General features: G+C 35.4%; 1 protein-coding gene across 17 annotated transcripts in view; it reads left to right on the top strand.

Moving 5' to 3' along the window:
• COBLL1 (cordon-bleu WH2 repeat protein like 1) overlaps nucleotides 1-16,202 on the top strand; it is a 154,747-nt gene that overhangs the window by 99,562 nt on the left and 38,983 nt on the right. For all 17 annotated transcript variants that reach the window (XM_021075418.1, XM_021075412.1, XM_021075419.1 and 14 more), the window contains 5 exons: nucleotides 4,450-4,651; nucleotides 7,154-7,382; nucleotides 8,170-8,208; nucleotides 12,951-13,048; nucleotides 13,161-13,397. In XM_021075418.1, coding sequence (XP_020931077.1) covers nucleotides 4,450-4,651; nucleotides 7,154-7,382; nucleotides 8,170-8,208; nucleotides 12,951-13,048; nucleotides 13,161-13,397 — 805 coding nt within the window. The remainder of the gene's footprint in view (nucleotides 1-4,449; nucleotides 4,652-7,153; nucleotides 7,383-8,169; nucleotides 8,209-12,950; nucleotides 13,049-13,160; nucleotides 13,398-16,202) is intronic.

The following is a 16,202-nucleotide window of genomic DNA, read 5'->3' as shown; positions in this document are numbered from 1 at the left end:
TGGGGTGTAGGCCTGCAGCTGCAGCTCCAATTCGACCCCTAGCCCATGAACTTCCCTATGCTGCAGGTATGGCTATAAAAGAAAAAAAAAATGAGCATTTTAGGCCTGTTGAGCCTTTCAGCAGCCTTGCCTCTTGGTAGTGTCCTTGCAGTCTTGGCTTCTTTCCACAGGCTGGCTCCTCTTTCTGTCTCTTGTGTTATTTTACCCTTTTCTTCCCGCATTAGATTTAATCCTATTACCTCCTTACAAAATATCCTGGAATCTGAATAGAGACAGTCAACCACTGTCTCTCACCTAAATTTTTGCAATAACCTTATAACTGCTCCCCCTAGGCTATTCTGAATACCACAATCAGAATACAATCCTTTTAAAGTAGATCACATCACTCCTCAGACCCCTTCTGTGGTTTTCTCACTTCATAAAAGTGAGAAAAAGCACTAGTCCTATCAGCCCTGTAAGAAAATGACTCTGATATATCCTATCTACTGTTTTCACTCTGTCAGGCTAGTTTCTGTTTTTCCTTAAACACAAGGAGCATACTTCTGCCTCAGGGCCTTTGCACTTAGCTCTGCCTGGAATGCTCTTTCCCCAGTATTCCATTCCATTTAGGTCTCCATTCTAATATCATTTTTTTCAGTTAGGATGTTTTCTAATCTCCTTCCCTGTCTTATTTTTCATCATAGCATTTATCATCATCTGATATATAATTTACTTCTTTATCCTCTTCTCTTCAGATCACTGGTGAGAAAACTATACTTATGTTTCAGCTGGAGTCCTATGCCTCATTCCAGAGTTTCTGATTCAATGATCTGGACAGGCAGTTGAGAATCTGCATTTCTAACAAGTTTCCAGTGAAAATGATGCTGCTGATCTGTGAATCACACTTTGAGAATCAATGCACCAGAGCTACTCTGTCCAATATAGTGGCCACTTACCGCATGTACATTTAAACTATTGAAATTGAATTTAAGTGAAATGAAATGAAAAATTAAGTTTGTGAGTCTATTAGCTTAATGTATTTCAAATACTCAGTAGCCATATGTAGTAAGTGGACACTGGATTAGACAGGACAGATACAGAAAACTTTCTTCACTGCAGAAAGCTCTACTGGCCAGCACTGTCCTAGAACATAAACTACATGAAGATGGATTTCTTTTCTGTCCCCCCCATCCCAGAGTTATAGTCTCACATCTATATAGCTATAGTCTGCTCAGGCTTACTTTAGTGTAAGGAATAAGGTAGACATATAACTTTTTATTTTTCATCAGATTTTCCCCAATACCAGTTGGGAAATTCACTTCTTTCCCCAGAAATCTGAAATATCATTATCATAGACAGTATTAAATCCGCATCTGTATTTGTGTCTGTTGCCAAACTTTCTGGTTGGTCTTTTGCATTTATCTGTCTGGGAATAGGAATATTTTCTAGACAAGATTGGCTTCTGGAATTATTGAATAAAAAATTGAGACTGGAATTATAGAATGAGAATAAAGTCATAAGGAAGATCTGTAACTTTTAGTTGCCTTTCCAAGAGTCATTTTTATTAGAAAATGTTTAGGCAGTAAGTTCAGAGGTTCTAGTCAGCATGCAACATTTTTGCTGTGAAATCTGGTATAGCATGCAAAGATTATAGATGACCATATTGACTAAGGGAATAGGCTATATTTATAATATTTTTGGCCCATTATCCATCGGCTTTATTAAATTAGAAAATTTATGTGTCACAAAAATACAGTAATTCATTAAGGCATATAAGAAGGATTAAATAGAAGTATACATAAAGAGTGTCGAATTGTCCTTTAAAAAGTTTTTAAATATCTTTTTCCTTAAAAGTTTATGTTTATACATAATGATGAAAAGTGTTAGCATGAGAGTAGGAATTAATAAAACAAAACCAAAACTTGAAACGCTCATCTTGTCTTGTTGACTTTTAGTGTGTATTTCTGGCAGAGATTCTAAAGAACTGAACATTTAAGAAGTAAAAGATGTTTGAAGTGAAAAGTTTAGAGTTTTTACATATATTAATTGGCACATTTACATATAAAGAGAAATGTGATCTGAACATATCACCATTTACTCATAGACCACAGTGGACAGCTCTCCATTTAGCTGGCAGTGAAAATTCTCTCCTCTTCCAGCTTAACTGTATTTATAATTATATTTTATTTATCTAGACATTCCCTAATCTTCTTAACTTTATTTCCTATCAGAGGAAGAAGTACCATTTCCAAATCTAGGATTGGTATATAGCATCAAGTTGCTATCATAGTGTATATATACTATGTTACCAAAAAATGAACTTCAGCAATACCATATGCTAGTCTTTCTCTGGATGAAATTAAATGTGTACTATCCAAAGCCAAAACTGGGGCAATTATAGACAATTTATGTGTGAGCATACCAGGTAGCTCAACTAAAACTCATAAATATTACCATGCAAGCATTTATTAAAAGCATAAGAAACATATTTAAGAGACCAATTTTACTGAGGAACTTAATCTTTTATTTCTTTTTCTTGGTATATGTGTAAGAGGTACAACCTGTATATGGAAGAGAGAAGGGAGGTGAGTGTACCATTACGAATGGGCAAACAACCACAGAAGGTAAGGGTGAGGTAGAGAGCTGAATGCAGGGAATGGTGTGAAAATCTATATAAAGTGTTTGATCTCAAGACCACACAGCATCCGACAAAAATCCTTCCCCAACAGGTTACTGCTTTTCTGGAAACTCTGAACCAGAGAGGCTACAGACCTGGGAACTCCATTTAAGAGAGTGAGAATGAGGTGCATATGAAAACACATGTACTAAGTTAAAAATAGCATATTGAACAGTGAGATTTTTAGCCTTATTTCCCTGTTTAGTTTCTAGAAAACTGATAGCCATGTTCATATATCTAGTCAAGAAATTGGAGAATTGTTTTTATTGACATTTATATCTCCCACTAGAAAAAAAAAGTTGGCCACGTAATTATCCTCAAATGAAGCCTACCAACCCAAATACCTCATCTCATGAAAATAGGACTTTTACATGGTGTATTAGGGCCTTAGTCTTAAATAAGAACGAATAGCTTAGCATCTCTAGACTTTTGAGGAAAGCACATAATACAAAAGATTTTTTGGTGTACTTTCCTTTTTATTTTTTTAGGGCCACACCGCTCCACATATGGAAGTTCCCAGGCTAGGGGTCAAATCAGAGCTGCAGCTGCCAGTCTATGCCACAACCACAGAAACATGGGATCCAGGCTGCATCTGAGACCTACACCACAGCTCACAGCAATGCCAGATCTTAACCCACTGAATGAGGCCAGGGATTGAACCTACATCCTCAAAGATACTAGTCAGGTTTATTATTGCTGAGCCACAAGGGTGGCTGACAAGGAAAGAATTGGAGACCACATGTTCTATAGATGGTGTGAATGCAAACACAAATCTGTGTCAACAGTTGGGAGTCTGTAGAAAGGGAGGTAAAAAATAAGAAGTGTCTCTGAATCTCAAGTTGGATTTGCAATTCCCTCTAGAAATAGGCTCTGTATTACCAGTTAGTATTCAACACTTAACCACTATTGGAAATTGTCTCACACATTTTCTTGGTTATTTTTTCATTGTCTACCATGAGTCTATAGCATTTTCTGTCCAGAATCAGATAGCAAATATTAGGCTTTGTGGGCTATACAGTGTCTGTCACATCTGCTCAAATCTGCCATTGTAACACAGAAGCAGCCCTCCATACTAGTAAACAAATGAGCATGGCTGTGTGTCAGTAAAACTCTGCCTATGTAAAAACAGGCTGTGGGTCCATTTTGACCTGCAGATTGTGGTTTGCTGATACTTGGTCTAGTCCCTCTAGCAGAGTATTAGATCTATGAGAGAAGGTATGCCTAACACTTGTACTGTGTCTTTAGTGCCTAGAATATAGTAAATGTTGTTTGAATAAATTAAGAAATATGTACGACACTCTGTAGCATTTTTTGGGGTTTCCTCTTGTAGATACTTTCTATGCTATCTAAAGCCCAAAGGGTGGTGGTCATTTTTAATGCTTCATTCTTAGGAGAACTTTGAAATATAACCAGTTCCTAAGCTAAATACTGCTCATATTCCAAATGGCATTTTAAAGGATCATCTGCTAAACTAAATGACTGCTTTTGCGTAAGGAAAGGACTTTCCTTTCTCCTGAAATCTATAATATGAAGACAGTTTGGCAGATAAAATATACAAAAATTTTAAACCATCACAAGGATCCAAGCTATCTTGAATACTATTCAGAGTTTTTAAACTATGATAATTTTGTCTGCTTAAATATCTTGTTCGATTTTTAAACTGCTTTCACAAGTAATATTTTGTAGCCTTGTTTTATCTACTGAAGATGAGAGGCCCTAGGAAAAATGCTTAAAACAATAACTTTAACAGTTAATGAAATTGTTCTATGATCAGAATTACTCTTGCTTTACAGTAAACCTATGATGGACTTGTTGATATTCCTCTGTGCAAAGTATCACTTAAATCCATCAAGTCACACAATTGATCTGCTGTCAGCTGAAAAGAACCCCATTAAATTTAAGCCAAATACACCAATAGGAATGTTGGAGGTAGAAAAAGTCATTTTAAAGCCAAAAATTTTGGATAAGAAGAAACCTACACCTATAATACCAGAGGTAAGATTTTTCACTGTAGAGTTTGACATTTCACAGCCAAAATACTGGGTTGATTTTTTTAGTCATTATCTACAGCTCACTGTAAATGAAAAAAAAAAATGCCTTTTCTCATCAAATTCGATGTACACATGGCTATCATGTTTTCCTGGGTCACTTTTTTTAGGATTCACTTGGTTGTTTTTCCTTGGATAAGCTAGAATTGGGGGAGTACATGAAATTTTAGATGTTCTAAAGTGATGTATATGATAGTATCAGAAACTGACGATTATGAATGATCTGTATTTTAAGCTACTCAGAGTATTTTGCATTTTACAAAAGGCTTTAGAATCTTTTAATACAAATTCATTTAAGAATTTATTAAAATAATTTTTTGGCTACTCTGTATTTGGTAAGTAGTAGTTGTAACTGATTAACTTCTAAATTGTTTGAGCTATACAATGGCTCAGTTTTCCTTTTTTGTTTCGTCTTTTTGCCTTTTCTTGAGCCGCTCCCGCAGCATATGGAGGTTCCAGGCTAGGGGTCTAATCGAAGCTGTAGCCACTGGCCTATGCCAGAACCACAGCAACGCGGGATCCGAGCCGCATCTGCGACCCACACCACAGCTCACAGCAACGCCAGACCCTTAACCCACTGAGCAAGGGCAGGGATCGAACCCAAAACCTCATGGTTCCTAGTCAGATTTGTTGACCACTGCGCCATGATGGGAACTTCCTAAGTTTTCTGTAATGTATTAATTTTGAGCAAAAAAATTTTAACCACAGTGATTCTAATATCATTAATTCTCCTTTATAAATTTTTTGTTTCTATAAGCAATAGGGATACAAGTTTATGGGTTTCTAGAAATACTCTTTCATTAGGAGCGACATCAATCATTTTTAACTTCAGAAAATATATAAAGGTTTATATATTCATTTGTATATGATTTACTTAGTATATATATGTATTCTTTTCTCCATGTTGTTATGAAGCTTTTTTACAAAAAAGTTAACTTTATTAAACAATGCTAAAACATATTTTACTTTCTACAAAGTGTGATTTTGTATTAAATTTTTTTTTTTTTTTTGGTCATTTTGTCTTTTTAGGGCCGCACCTGTGGCATATGGAGGTTCCCAGGCTGGGGGTTGAATCGGAGCTACAGCTGCTGGCCTACACCGCAGCCACAGCAACATAGGATCCGAGCCATATTTGCGACCTACACCATAGCTCAAGACAACACTGGATCCTTAACCCACTGAGCGAGGCCAGCAATTGAACCCACAACCTCATGGTTCCTAGTCGGATTCTTTTCTGCTGTGCCATGATGGGAATTCCTATATTAAATATTAACTGGGCTCTTTTCTATCAGTATATGTATACTACTTATCTAGATGGAAATAGTTATGCTATAGCATGAGATTATATATGGTCTTTTAGTTTTATGAATACGTGTTAAACTTTGAGGATCTACAATCTGTAGGCTTCATCTAGCATGGTCACATGTTTCTAAATTCCCCATTTATATCCAGGATTTAATTCAATTACATTAAAATGTTAAGGTGCTTAAAGTCTTCTCAATAATTTTGAATTAGTGTTAAATACCTAAATTTGGAATATTTTAATATTCTTTGCTAATATATTACAATTAGCCAGAGTACTAAATAATAGTGGCAACAACAACAGGTAGGCATAATTGTTAATATTTATTTATTGATAGTTTACAATGTGCCAGACACTGTCTTAAGTTCTTTGTGTGGATTAACTCACTTATCTCAAATAGAGAAAAGCTCAAACTTTCAGTGTTCCCATTAAAAATCCCTTTTTTATTGAGACAACTGACAAACCATTAGAAAGATAAATATTTCTCAAGCTCCCGTTGTGGCTCTGTTGTTAGCAAACCCTACTGGCATCAGTGAGGACACGGGTTGGATCCCTGGCCTTGCTCAGTGGGTTGGGGATCTGGCGTTGCCGTGAGCTGTGGTGTAGGTCACAGATGTGTCTTGGTTCCTGCATTGCTGTGGCTGTGGCACAGGCCGGTGGCTCCAATTGGACCCCTAGCCTGGGAACCCCCATATGCCTCCTGTGTGTTCCTAAAAAGACAAAAAAAGACAAAAAAAAAAAAAGACAAGAAAGAGAATGAAAAATACTTCTCAACTAAAAAATAGAATAATAAAACATGATAAATCTATTACTATGTATGCTTGCTAATTTTAAAGTAAATATTTTAAGGAATAAAGGAAAAACATTTGTAGGACTAGATATGAGGCTAGTTTCTATTTGGATTTAAATCTTCTTACTGCTTTACAAGACTTATGGATTTAATATAGATTATTTAACAAGCAAACTGCTTCTAAGAATCTGGTTTGGATTTAGGGAGTAACAGTAATAAAAAAAAATTTATACCAAAATAGAAAAATACTGTTTATTATGTGAATATGTACTGATAGATTATCTCATTATTCTAGACATCACTGTAGAAAGTTTCTGTTAATTACAGCATAACTCTGGCTTTAATCTGTGTTTCAGAAAACTGTGAGAGTAGTGATCAACTTTAAGAAAACACAGAAGACAATAGTGAGAGTTAGTCCACATGCGCCACTTCAAGAACTTGCCCCCATTATATGCAGCAAATGTGAGTTTGATCCATTGCATACACTGTTATTGAAGGACTATCAGTCTCAGGAGCCTCTCGACTTGACGAAATCTCTTAATGACCTGGGACTAAGAGAATTATATGCCATGGATGTCAGCAGAGGTAAGTAAGATTTTCCTGTTATTCATTTGACAGGATGTGCACATACGTGTGTTTATGTATAAGGGTTCTTAAGTTCATAATGGCATATCAATGGATCCTATAAATAGATGTCAATACATGTCATTGGAGATAAGAAAAAAAAGTAATAAAATTTAACAAGTTCAGTTATTAAAATTGGAATGAAAACTTGTCTTCTTTAGCTGTGATCCACATTTTATACTTTCTCATCCACCTATGAATATTTTGGGGTATAATATAACTTAATTCTCGTGGCTTCGAGATATAAACAGAAAATTAAAATTTACATGGAAATTCATTCTTGTTCTATGAAGTCTGAATTATGATAGACTATCAATGGTTTTATGAGTCTTAATTATCTTTCAAATTTGTAAGTTTCTTGACAATTTTTTTCTAAGTTCAGCACTGAAAATAAAATGGCTTATGAAATAAATCAGTCAAATTATAAAAATCTTCTAAGTAGGAACAGCTTAGAGCATTAATCTATAGAAATAATGTATTAAAATTTGGAAAATTCAGATAATGTTGATTTCTATGATGTCTAATAGATAAATGCAAGCTTATTTATTCAATAGAATAATTCTGTTTTATTAGAAATAAAATTTTAGTAAAGAAAGATACATCCTCTGTGTATAAAGAACTTCAAACTTTATCCTGAGATTGTGGCTTTCTATAATCCATAGACAACTGTTTCAACTCTGATGTTTTATACTTGAATAAACAATATCTTTACAGTCAATTTACCATCCTTTATCCCCTCCTTCTGTAGCCACTTCTGTTACTGCCTTCAATAAGTCATCTTTACAAGGTAAGATTTATGAATCAAGAGAAATAAATTGTAATGTGAACTCTCCATTGGGCAAAGTGAAAATAAGCTGTTAATTTTACATGTTTTCTTAACATTACTAATATGTATATTCTATGTGAGTTTTGTTTTTGTTTTTGTATTTTTAGGGCTATAACTGTGGCATATGGAAGTTTCCAGGCTATGGGTCAAATTGGAGCTATAGCTGTCAGCCTAGGCCACAGCCACAGCAACACCAGATCTGAGCTTCATCTGCGACCTACACCATAGCTGACAGCAACGTCAGATCCTTAACCCACAGAGTGAGTCCAGGGATCAAACCCACATCCTCATGGATACTAGTCGGGTTCATTACCACTGAGCCACAATGGGATCTCCTCTCTGAGAGATTTTAATTTTGAAAATTTTCGGTTTTTATTTCCTGAACAATAGTTTAGGAGCCCACTTTGATTTCCAAATTTAATACAGTAATTACATTTCAATAATGGTTTGAAAATTAGTATCATTTTAAGAATGAGAAAAACATATTCTTGATTTTTAGACAAGAAGAAATGATTTTGCTAGGATCTTTATTGGATACATACACTGATAGTTAGGCGAGTCCATGGAAGGGTCTCAGATTATTTCTTTGGAAACAATTATTCAGAATAATCAGGGTGTACTCATCATAGGAAATTTTTGCATCCATTAAATTGCTTATGAGTATTTTGTAATAACACCAAAAGTGCTTATGCTAAAATCAGCTTTTAAAGCATTTAAATGTTTAATACAGTAAGGTAAAAAAAAAAAAAAAAAAAAAAACTTTTACATGAAATTTCTGAAAAGAAATATAGAACAATTTTAAAAGTGGATACCTTGGGTGGTAGGAGTGACTTTTTTCGTCCTTCTTTATGTCATAGAATTTTACATTGGAAATGTATTACTTTCATAGAAGAAAACTGTATTAAAAATTAACCAATAATAATAAAGTCTGGAAGTCTTTCCACCATTTAAAGGGATAGGCCTAGATAATTGATTACTATAATAATTACCACCCTACTAAAAAAAACTTAATAAAATATATACATTATGTTATTAGATTATTGGAATCTTCTTTACCACTTCCAATTTTTTCATAACCCAATGAGCCTCTCGATTCCACAAATTAAGTCCATATAAGTAATAGTGTGATTATTTTTAGTGCCTTTTATGAAAACTAGTCTAATCAAGAGAGTTGAAAATTTTTATGACTGTTAAGTGTACACTGGCTTATAATGAAAAGATAGGTGTTTTAATTCTGACACTACATTGCTGTTCAAGCATATTTGGTAAGCTGATAGGGCAAATGGATCTATCTGCCTGGATCTTACCTTCCACTTCTACGGTAATAAAGAGATGGGGAAAGGCTGTTCTCTGGTTCTTTCCAACAACATTCTTTTTCTTTACTTGGCTTTTGCTCCTAATCTTGCCACTCTCTACACATATAACCCAAAGCAAATTCCATAATTTTATTGGCCTCATTTTGAAGGTATTGAATGCACTGATTTCTAATATCCTTTCCAGCCAAAAAAGTTGTGGTTTATGCAGAGTATTAAATATTGTGAATGTAATCTTAAGAGATTGGAATAGGAAATTTAAAAAGCCCCTTTCTAGGTCTTCCCTTGTAGCTCACAGAATAACTACCTGGCATTTCTCTGCAATGGCTCTGGTTCGATCCCTGGCTGAGGAACTTCCATATGCTGTGGGCCCAGCCACATGTTTAAAAAATAAGCAAACAAAAATAAATAAAAAGCTCTTTTTACAGTATCAGAATCTACTAAGTCAATCCACATGTTGTAAATTCTACTGCCTCCCTATTTTGTCTGGTATTATCAGAAGGCTTAGAACTTTGTGTGAAATTATTTACAGCCTGTCTTTAGGAAACAGGAAACTACAGAATCAGAGTTACTTATTTCTAAGTAAGCTCAAGTGTTGCTTGACTTAGTGTTTGACTTACAGTGAACCCTGAAATTGAGCTTTAGTGAAAGTGAAGATTTAGGAGGTGACAACTGCAAATGATGCCTAGGTGCCTGGAAATTGCTTTACCAAAAATAACTACATGAATACTCAGGTTATAGTTATTGCATTGCACCACTATGTAAATTTTCTGTCTACTGTCCACTAAATTTAATCGCATATCTACATTCGATTAGTGGAGGAGTCTATCTTAAAATGAAATAGTAGCATTTCTTACAAAAAAATAAAAAGTCAGTATACCTCTCCTTAAATGGATGTTTGACTTAATTCTACCTTTTAATGTCTGTTTTGGTACAAGTTATTCAAACTCTCTAGTGATCACCACCAAGGCCTTGGATGTGTAAAGAGACAGTACCATCTGCTTCCATTTTTTTACATTCCTCAACTTAGAAAAAGGTCTCAGAATAATAACTTATGACACCCACTTCACAGGATTGTTCTAAGAAATCAATTAGGCATGTGAAAAAATCTTTAACCATAAAGGGCTGTCCACATGTCTATTATTATTAGTTGTAACATTGTCAGCAAACTCATTGTATAAAATGCATAGTGCTTATTTAATATTTGAAGCATCTAATTTAAGAAATTTAATTTGTGAAATATAGTTCTCTTTAAAGTCTCACTGAGGCACATTGTATTAATATATTTATTGGCATTAACTATCTTTGTTTCCCTGGAATAATCCTTACTTTGTCATAATGTATTTAATTTTTTAAACATTTATTTTAAATAAAAAGACTATAATTTACTCTCAAGAGAGGGATATATATTTATACATTGAGCTGTAAGTTCTGCTATGACTATATCCCACAAATTTCAACATACAGTACTTAGTCTCCAGTGTCACTAAAATTATATTGTGGTTGATCATGAAACCCATATGTGTTTAATAGGAGAAATATTTTTAAAATTTACAGATCCCCCCTCCTATATCTATCTTTTAAATTTGCTATTTATTTATTGAAGAAACCAGGGCATTTGTCTTACAGTATTTCCTACATTCAGAATTTTGCTGATTCCATCTTTTGTGCCACTTAACATATTTCTTTATCCTATTTCCTATAAACTGATAAATCTAGAGACTTAATTAGATTTGGGTGAGATATTTTTGGCAAGAATACTTCATACATGATATTGTGTATTTCCATTAACAGACATGTAATAGCAAGTTATCTTTTTTGATGTTAGCCATCAATAATCATTGCCTATGCCTATGTTAATTAGGAGTTAGGAAATAATTATAGTGTTGCAAATATGCCTTTAATTATCAGTTGATATATTTCTAAAAAAAAATCAAATTTCTTTATGACAGCTATTTGTCTACCTAGATAGAATTCATTCAGAAAATACAAGACAAAGAGTGTGGTTCTTTCCTTCAATAAGTTTTTAAACAGTGGAAAATGAAAATAAGGCCTTTTGTTTGTTATCATTATGATCTCACATAATTAAACATAAGTGCTATGTTTCATTTGGCTAAGTTATTCTTATGATGCCCCAATTATCCTGACTTTGGCCAAGGAGAAACCATATCAGACTGGTTCCTGAGACGGTTCCTGGATTTTTTTTTTTTTTTTTTTGGCTTTTCATTTTTTTGGGGGCTGTACCTGCAGCATGTGGAAGTTCCAAGGCTAGGGGTCCAATCAGAGCTGTAGCTGGCAGCCTATTCCACAGCTACAGCAACTCAGAATCTGAGCCACATCTTCGACCTACACCACAGCTCACAGCAACACCAGATCCTTACCCCACTGAGCAAGGCCAGGGATTGAATCTTTGTCCTTGTGAATGCTAGTCAGATTCGTTAATCACTGAGTCATGATGGGAACTCCCCCTGAGATGGTTCTTTATAGTGGAAAAGGGTATTTAGAGCAAGACAGTCTGGGCCAGGGTGACTCAGCACTGTTGGATTTGTCATTGTTTGTAGGCCCTTGCAGGTAACATTAGGAAGTAGTTTTTGGAAAATGAAATGTCATGTATGCAACCTTGAGGTTTGACATTTCCCATTCCGATTAAAGTATGGTTTCATTTCCGCACTATTGACATTTGGGCCTGGATGTCTTTGCTGTTGGGTGGCTGTCCTGTGCACTGTAAGATGTTAGCAGCATCACTAGCCTGTACCCAGGGGATGCTGGTAGCACAGGAGCATCATTCTGCTCCTAGTTGTGACAACCAAAATTGTTCCTAGACATTGTTTAAAGTGTGTCTATGCAAAATCCCCTCGGTTGAAAACCACTGGATTAAAGAAATATTTTAAAAACATTTAAGACAGCACTAAGTAATTATAATGAATCATGTTTTGGAGAATTAAATATTTCATAATAGTTTAGTTCTGGAACAAAAATTATAATTCAACAAAGGGAATACTGTATGATAGCAACTTCATACCTCATTTAATTCAGAGTCATTTTTACTTCTGAAATATTGGTAATTGTGTCTAAAACAGACTTTGAGTCACAAAGAATTGGGTTTATGTCCTAGCTGTCATTTCCTGTCTGTTGGCCTGATTATGTATCTTAGTTTTTTAAGCTTCAATTTCCTCTGTTGTATAACAGGTACAATAATACTACATTTGCTTGTTGCTTTGAGAATTAATTAAAATACAAGATGCCTTGCAGAGTGCATGGTTCATAGTATGCCGTACTTCATAGCTTTTATCATTAGGTAAAGTTATCAAGGGAAAGAAATTGAGAGAAAACTTGAAGATGAACATATAGCCTGTGAACAAAAGTAAGGTGCTTTTCTTCTATTTTTAGAGTCCTGCCAAATATCACAAAACCTAGACATTATGAAGGATAAAGAAAATAAAGGGTTTTTCAGCTTTTTTCAACGCAGTAAGAAAAAGCGGGAGCAAGTATGTATTTCCTTATGCAGCATTTTATAAGATTCTTCTCATCTGTTTTTAATTGCAATGTGCCGTTAATATTAAAATTACCTGTAGATTTTTCCTTTTCATTCTTTACTAGACTGCAAGTGCTCCTGCAACTCCTCTAGTAAGTAAACATCGTCCAACTTTTCCGAAGTATAATACCGTTTCCAAGCAGTATATTTCAAACACCCTGCCATCCGATGCACCCAAGAAGAGGCGTGCACCGCTGCCTCCAATGCCGGGGTCTCAGAGCGCCCCCCAGGACCTTGCCCACATCCAGGAGAGGCCAGCTTCCTGTGTGGTGAAATCCACAAGCCTGGATGAAACAGATGAGGTGAGTAAGTCTCTATTGTCATTTTAGGATGGGGCAGGGGACCATCCATTTTTCCTCTTCCTCACTTGTCTTTTTCCACATAGGCTGCTGATAAGGTTAGTAACAGTTACTAATATGTAGTAAGATGAGTAACTAGTTACTAGTAATGTTGGTACTATGAAGAAATTCTCTATATAGGTACAATTCTGCAGTGCATGAAAAATAAATATGTCCATTTTAAGTAGCTTTTATATGCAAACGATAAACCTGAAAGTCCTGGTTTATTAAGGCCCAAGCAAAGGTTCTTGCTTGATACATACATTAGGAACGGAAATTATTTTTTTTTTAATTTTTAAATTTTTTTTCTTTTTAGGGTTGCACCTGTAGCATGTGGAAGTTCCCAGGCCAGGGGTCCAATCAGAAAGGCGCTGAAGCTGCCCACCTTTGCCACAGCCATGGCAACACCACACCCAAGCTGTGTCTGCAACCTACGCTGCAGCTTGTGGCAACACCAGATCCTTAACCCACTGAGCGAGGCCAGGGATGGAACCTGCATCCTCATGGATACTAGTTGGATTCTTAATCTGTTGAGTCTCAATGGCAACTCTGGAAATTCTTATTTTTGAACAGTAATACATCCTTTATATTGCATTCATGGGTTTCTAACTAGATACAGTCTGGTATTCTTGACCTGATTCTCAGATTTTCAGGGAAGAAACCCTTGTGTCTGCCTGATGCATACTCTATATTTAAAAAAAAAAAAAGAGGAGTTCCCATTGTGGCTCAGCTGAAACAAATCTGACTAGCATCGATGTGGATGCAGGTTCGATCCCTGGCCTTGCTCAGTGGGTTAAGGATCTGGCGTTGCCCATGAGTTGTGGTGTGGGTCGCAGATGTGGCTTGGATCTGGTGTTGCTGTGGCTGTGGTGTAGGCCAGCAGCTACAGCTCTGATTTGACCCCTAGCCTGGGAACCTTCATGTGCTGCAAATGAAGCCCTAAAAAAAAGAGACAAAAGACAAAAAAATGAGTCTTTTTATACAGAATATATTGCAGTTACTATCATATACTTATATGTTCAAGACAGTTCTAGATGTCCCTTTTTACCAAACATTCTCACTGTTACGTCTAATTCCAAATTTTCCTGGAGCATGCTGCTTTGTAGAAATCCATTTGCAAACAACTTTTCATGCCTATAAAGTCTGTACATTCCTTACTTTATTTACATGACTTATAAATGATTTTAAGTAAATGTGATTGAACGTGAGACCATATATTTTGTTGCCTGTAATCAGATGATTTAAGTAACTCTGAGAGCAAATTTTATTTTGAGATATTTGAGACTCTGGAAAGTTTTCTTGTATCTCGTTGAAAGGTTTTATTCCTCCCTTGGAAACATGAAGTAAATTCATCAATGCTTATATAAATTAATCCTCCCTAACCAACTCATAAACATTTTTATACTTCTTTAACCTTAGAAAAATTTTAACTGTAGTTTTTTTAATTGTAATATATAAGCTATCATATGTGTCTTTATGAAGTAGCAACTGGAGTAGATAAAAATGAACCCCCCCCAAAAAAATGCTGAAAAATGCTAAGTAATTACTTGGAAAATCATCTATTAAAGCTGTCTTCTTATTTCTGTTGACTTTCTTATCTAACGGTTGTGGTGTAAAATCTTGTCTTACCAATCAGGAAGATAGTTATTTTTTCAAATGATAGAATAATTTACTACAGAGTTTTCCAGGGTGACTGCTTGCTAGTCGGGTTCAGTCTTAAAAGCCGTGTGGGAGTGCATCAGTTGGGAAGAGGAACCCTTCGAAAGATGCAGAGAATGTGAGGTCTGTGGCAGGCCCAGGCATGAGCTACAGAGACTGAAACTGAGCGAGTGAGAGAAGCAGAGACCAAGTCGGGACTCCAGGAATTTCATTTTGTGTCCATAACTAGTTTGCATTTCTTCCTAGTAAGTCATTTAAAAGACAGCACTTTTAGGATTGTTTCCTATTTTTAATTACCATAAAACTGCATTATAAGAGTATAAATTATTATTCCCTGGAGTGGTTACCAGGGTCTTTTTCTTTATGTAGGTATAAATCTTAGCCCGGCTCACAAGCTTTTGTGCCAGCTGACTTCATCCAGTCTATTCCCGTAAATGTCCTTTGTGTTTGGATTCCGAAGAGGTCTGAACTATCTTTCTAATAGTCAGCTTCTTAAAATTCTGGGCCATGCTACCAGTGACCTCACCCAAAGCCATTTCTTTTGAGTCTCACCCTCTGCTCTATGACCAGTTGATGCCCCCAAGTTAAATACTAATCCTTTGCTTTTTAGTCTGTTGCCTTTGGCAAACTAGACATTTATATAATTTTCTAATTATTTTTTCCTTTGATCTGGACATCTGGGTAGTTCTTTGATGTATTGTTTAGTAGGACCCGGAATTATTTGTTTTTCCCTAGAGCAGCTGAAGAACCATTTTAATAAATGTATTCATTACAAAAATTCTTAACAATTAAGCTGTAGTTCTGTATGTGATTGTGTGTGTGTGTGTACACACAATGTACCTGTGTGCTTATATGAATTCATGCTTCCTAGGCATCCTAGCACTTATTTCCTTGACTTCTTTGCCGTATTTGGTGGGGTAGATCAACCTTTGATTGTGATTTTTCTCTCCTCCTTGGTCTTAATTCTCTTCTTATATCTCACCTTTCTTCCTTTTTTTTTTTTTTTTTTTTTTGCTTTTTTTTGGCTACCACTTCCTTTACTTATTTTATAAATTTAGAAGTACCTGAATCCATGTTCCTAGCCTGTATTTACACTCTCAGAGACTACAT

The sequence above is a fragment of the Sus scrofa genome, chromosome 15, assembly GCF_000003025.6.
Source record: "Sus scrofa isolate TJ Tabasco breed Duroc chromosome 15, Sscrofa11.1, whole genome shotgun sequence".
NCBI lineage: Eukaryota > Metazoa > Chordata > Mammalia > Artiodactyla > Suidae > Sus > Sus scrofa.
Note: the sequence above shows the minus strand (reverse complement) of the source record. Positions and strands in the feature narration are given on the sequence as shown.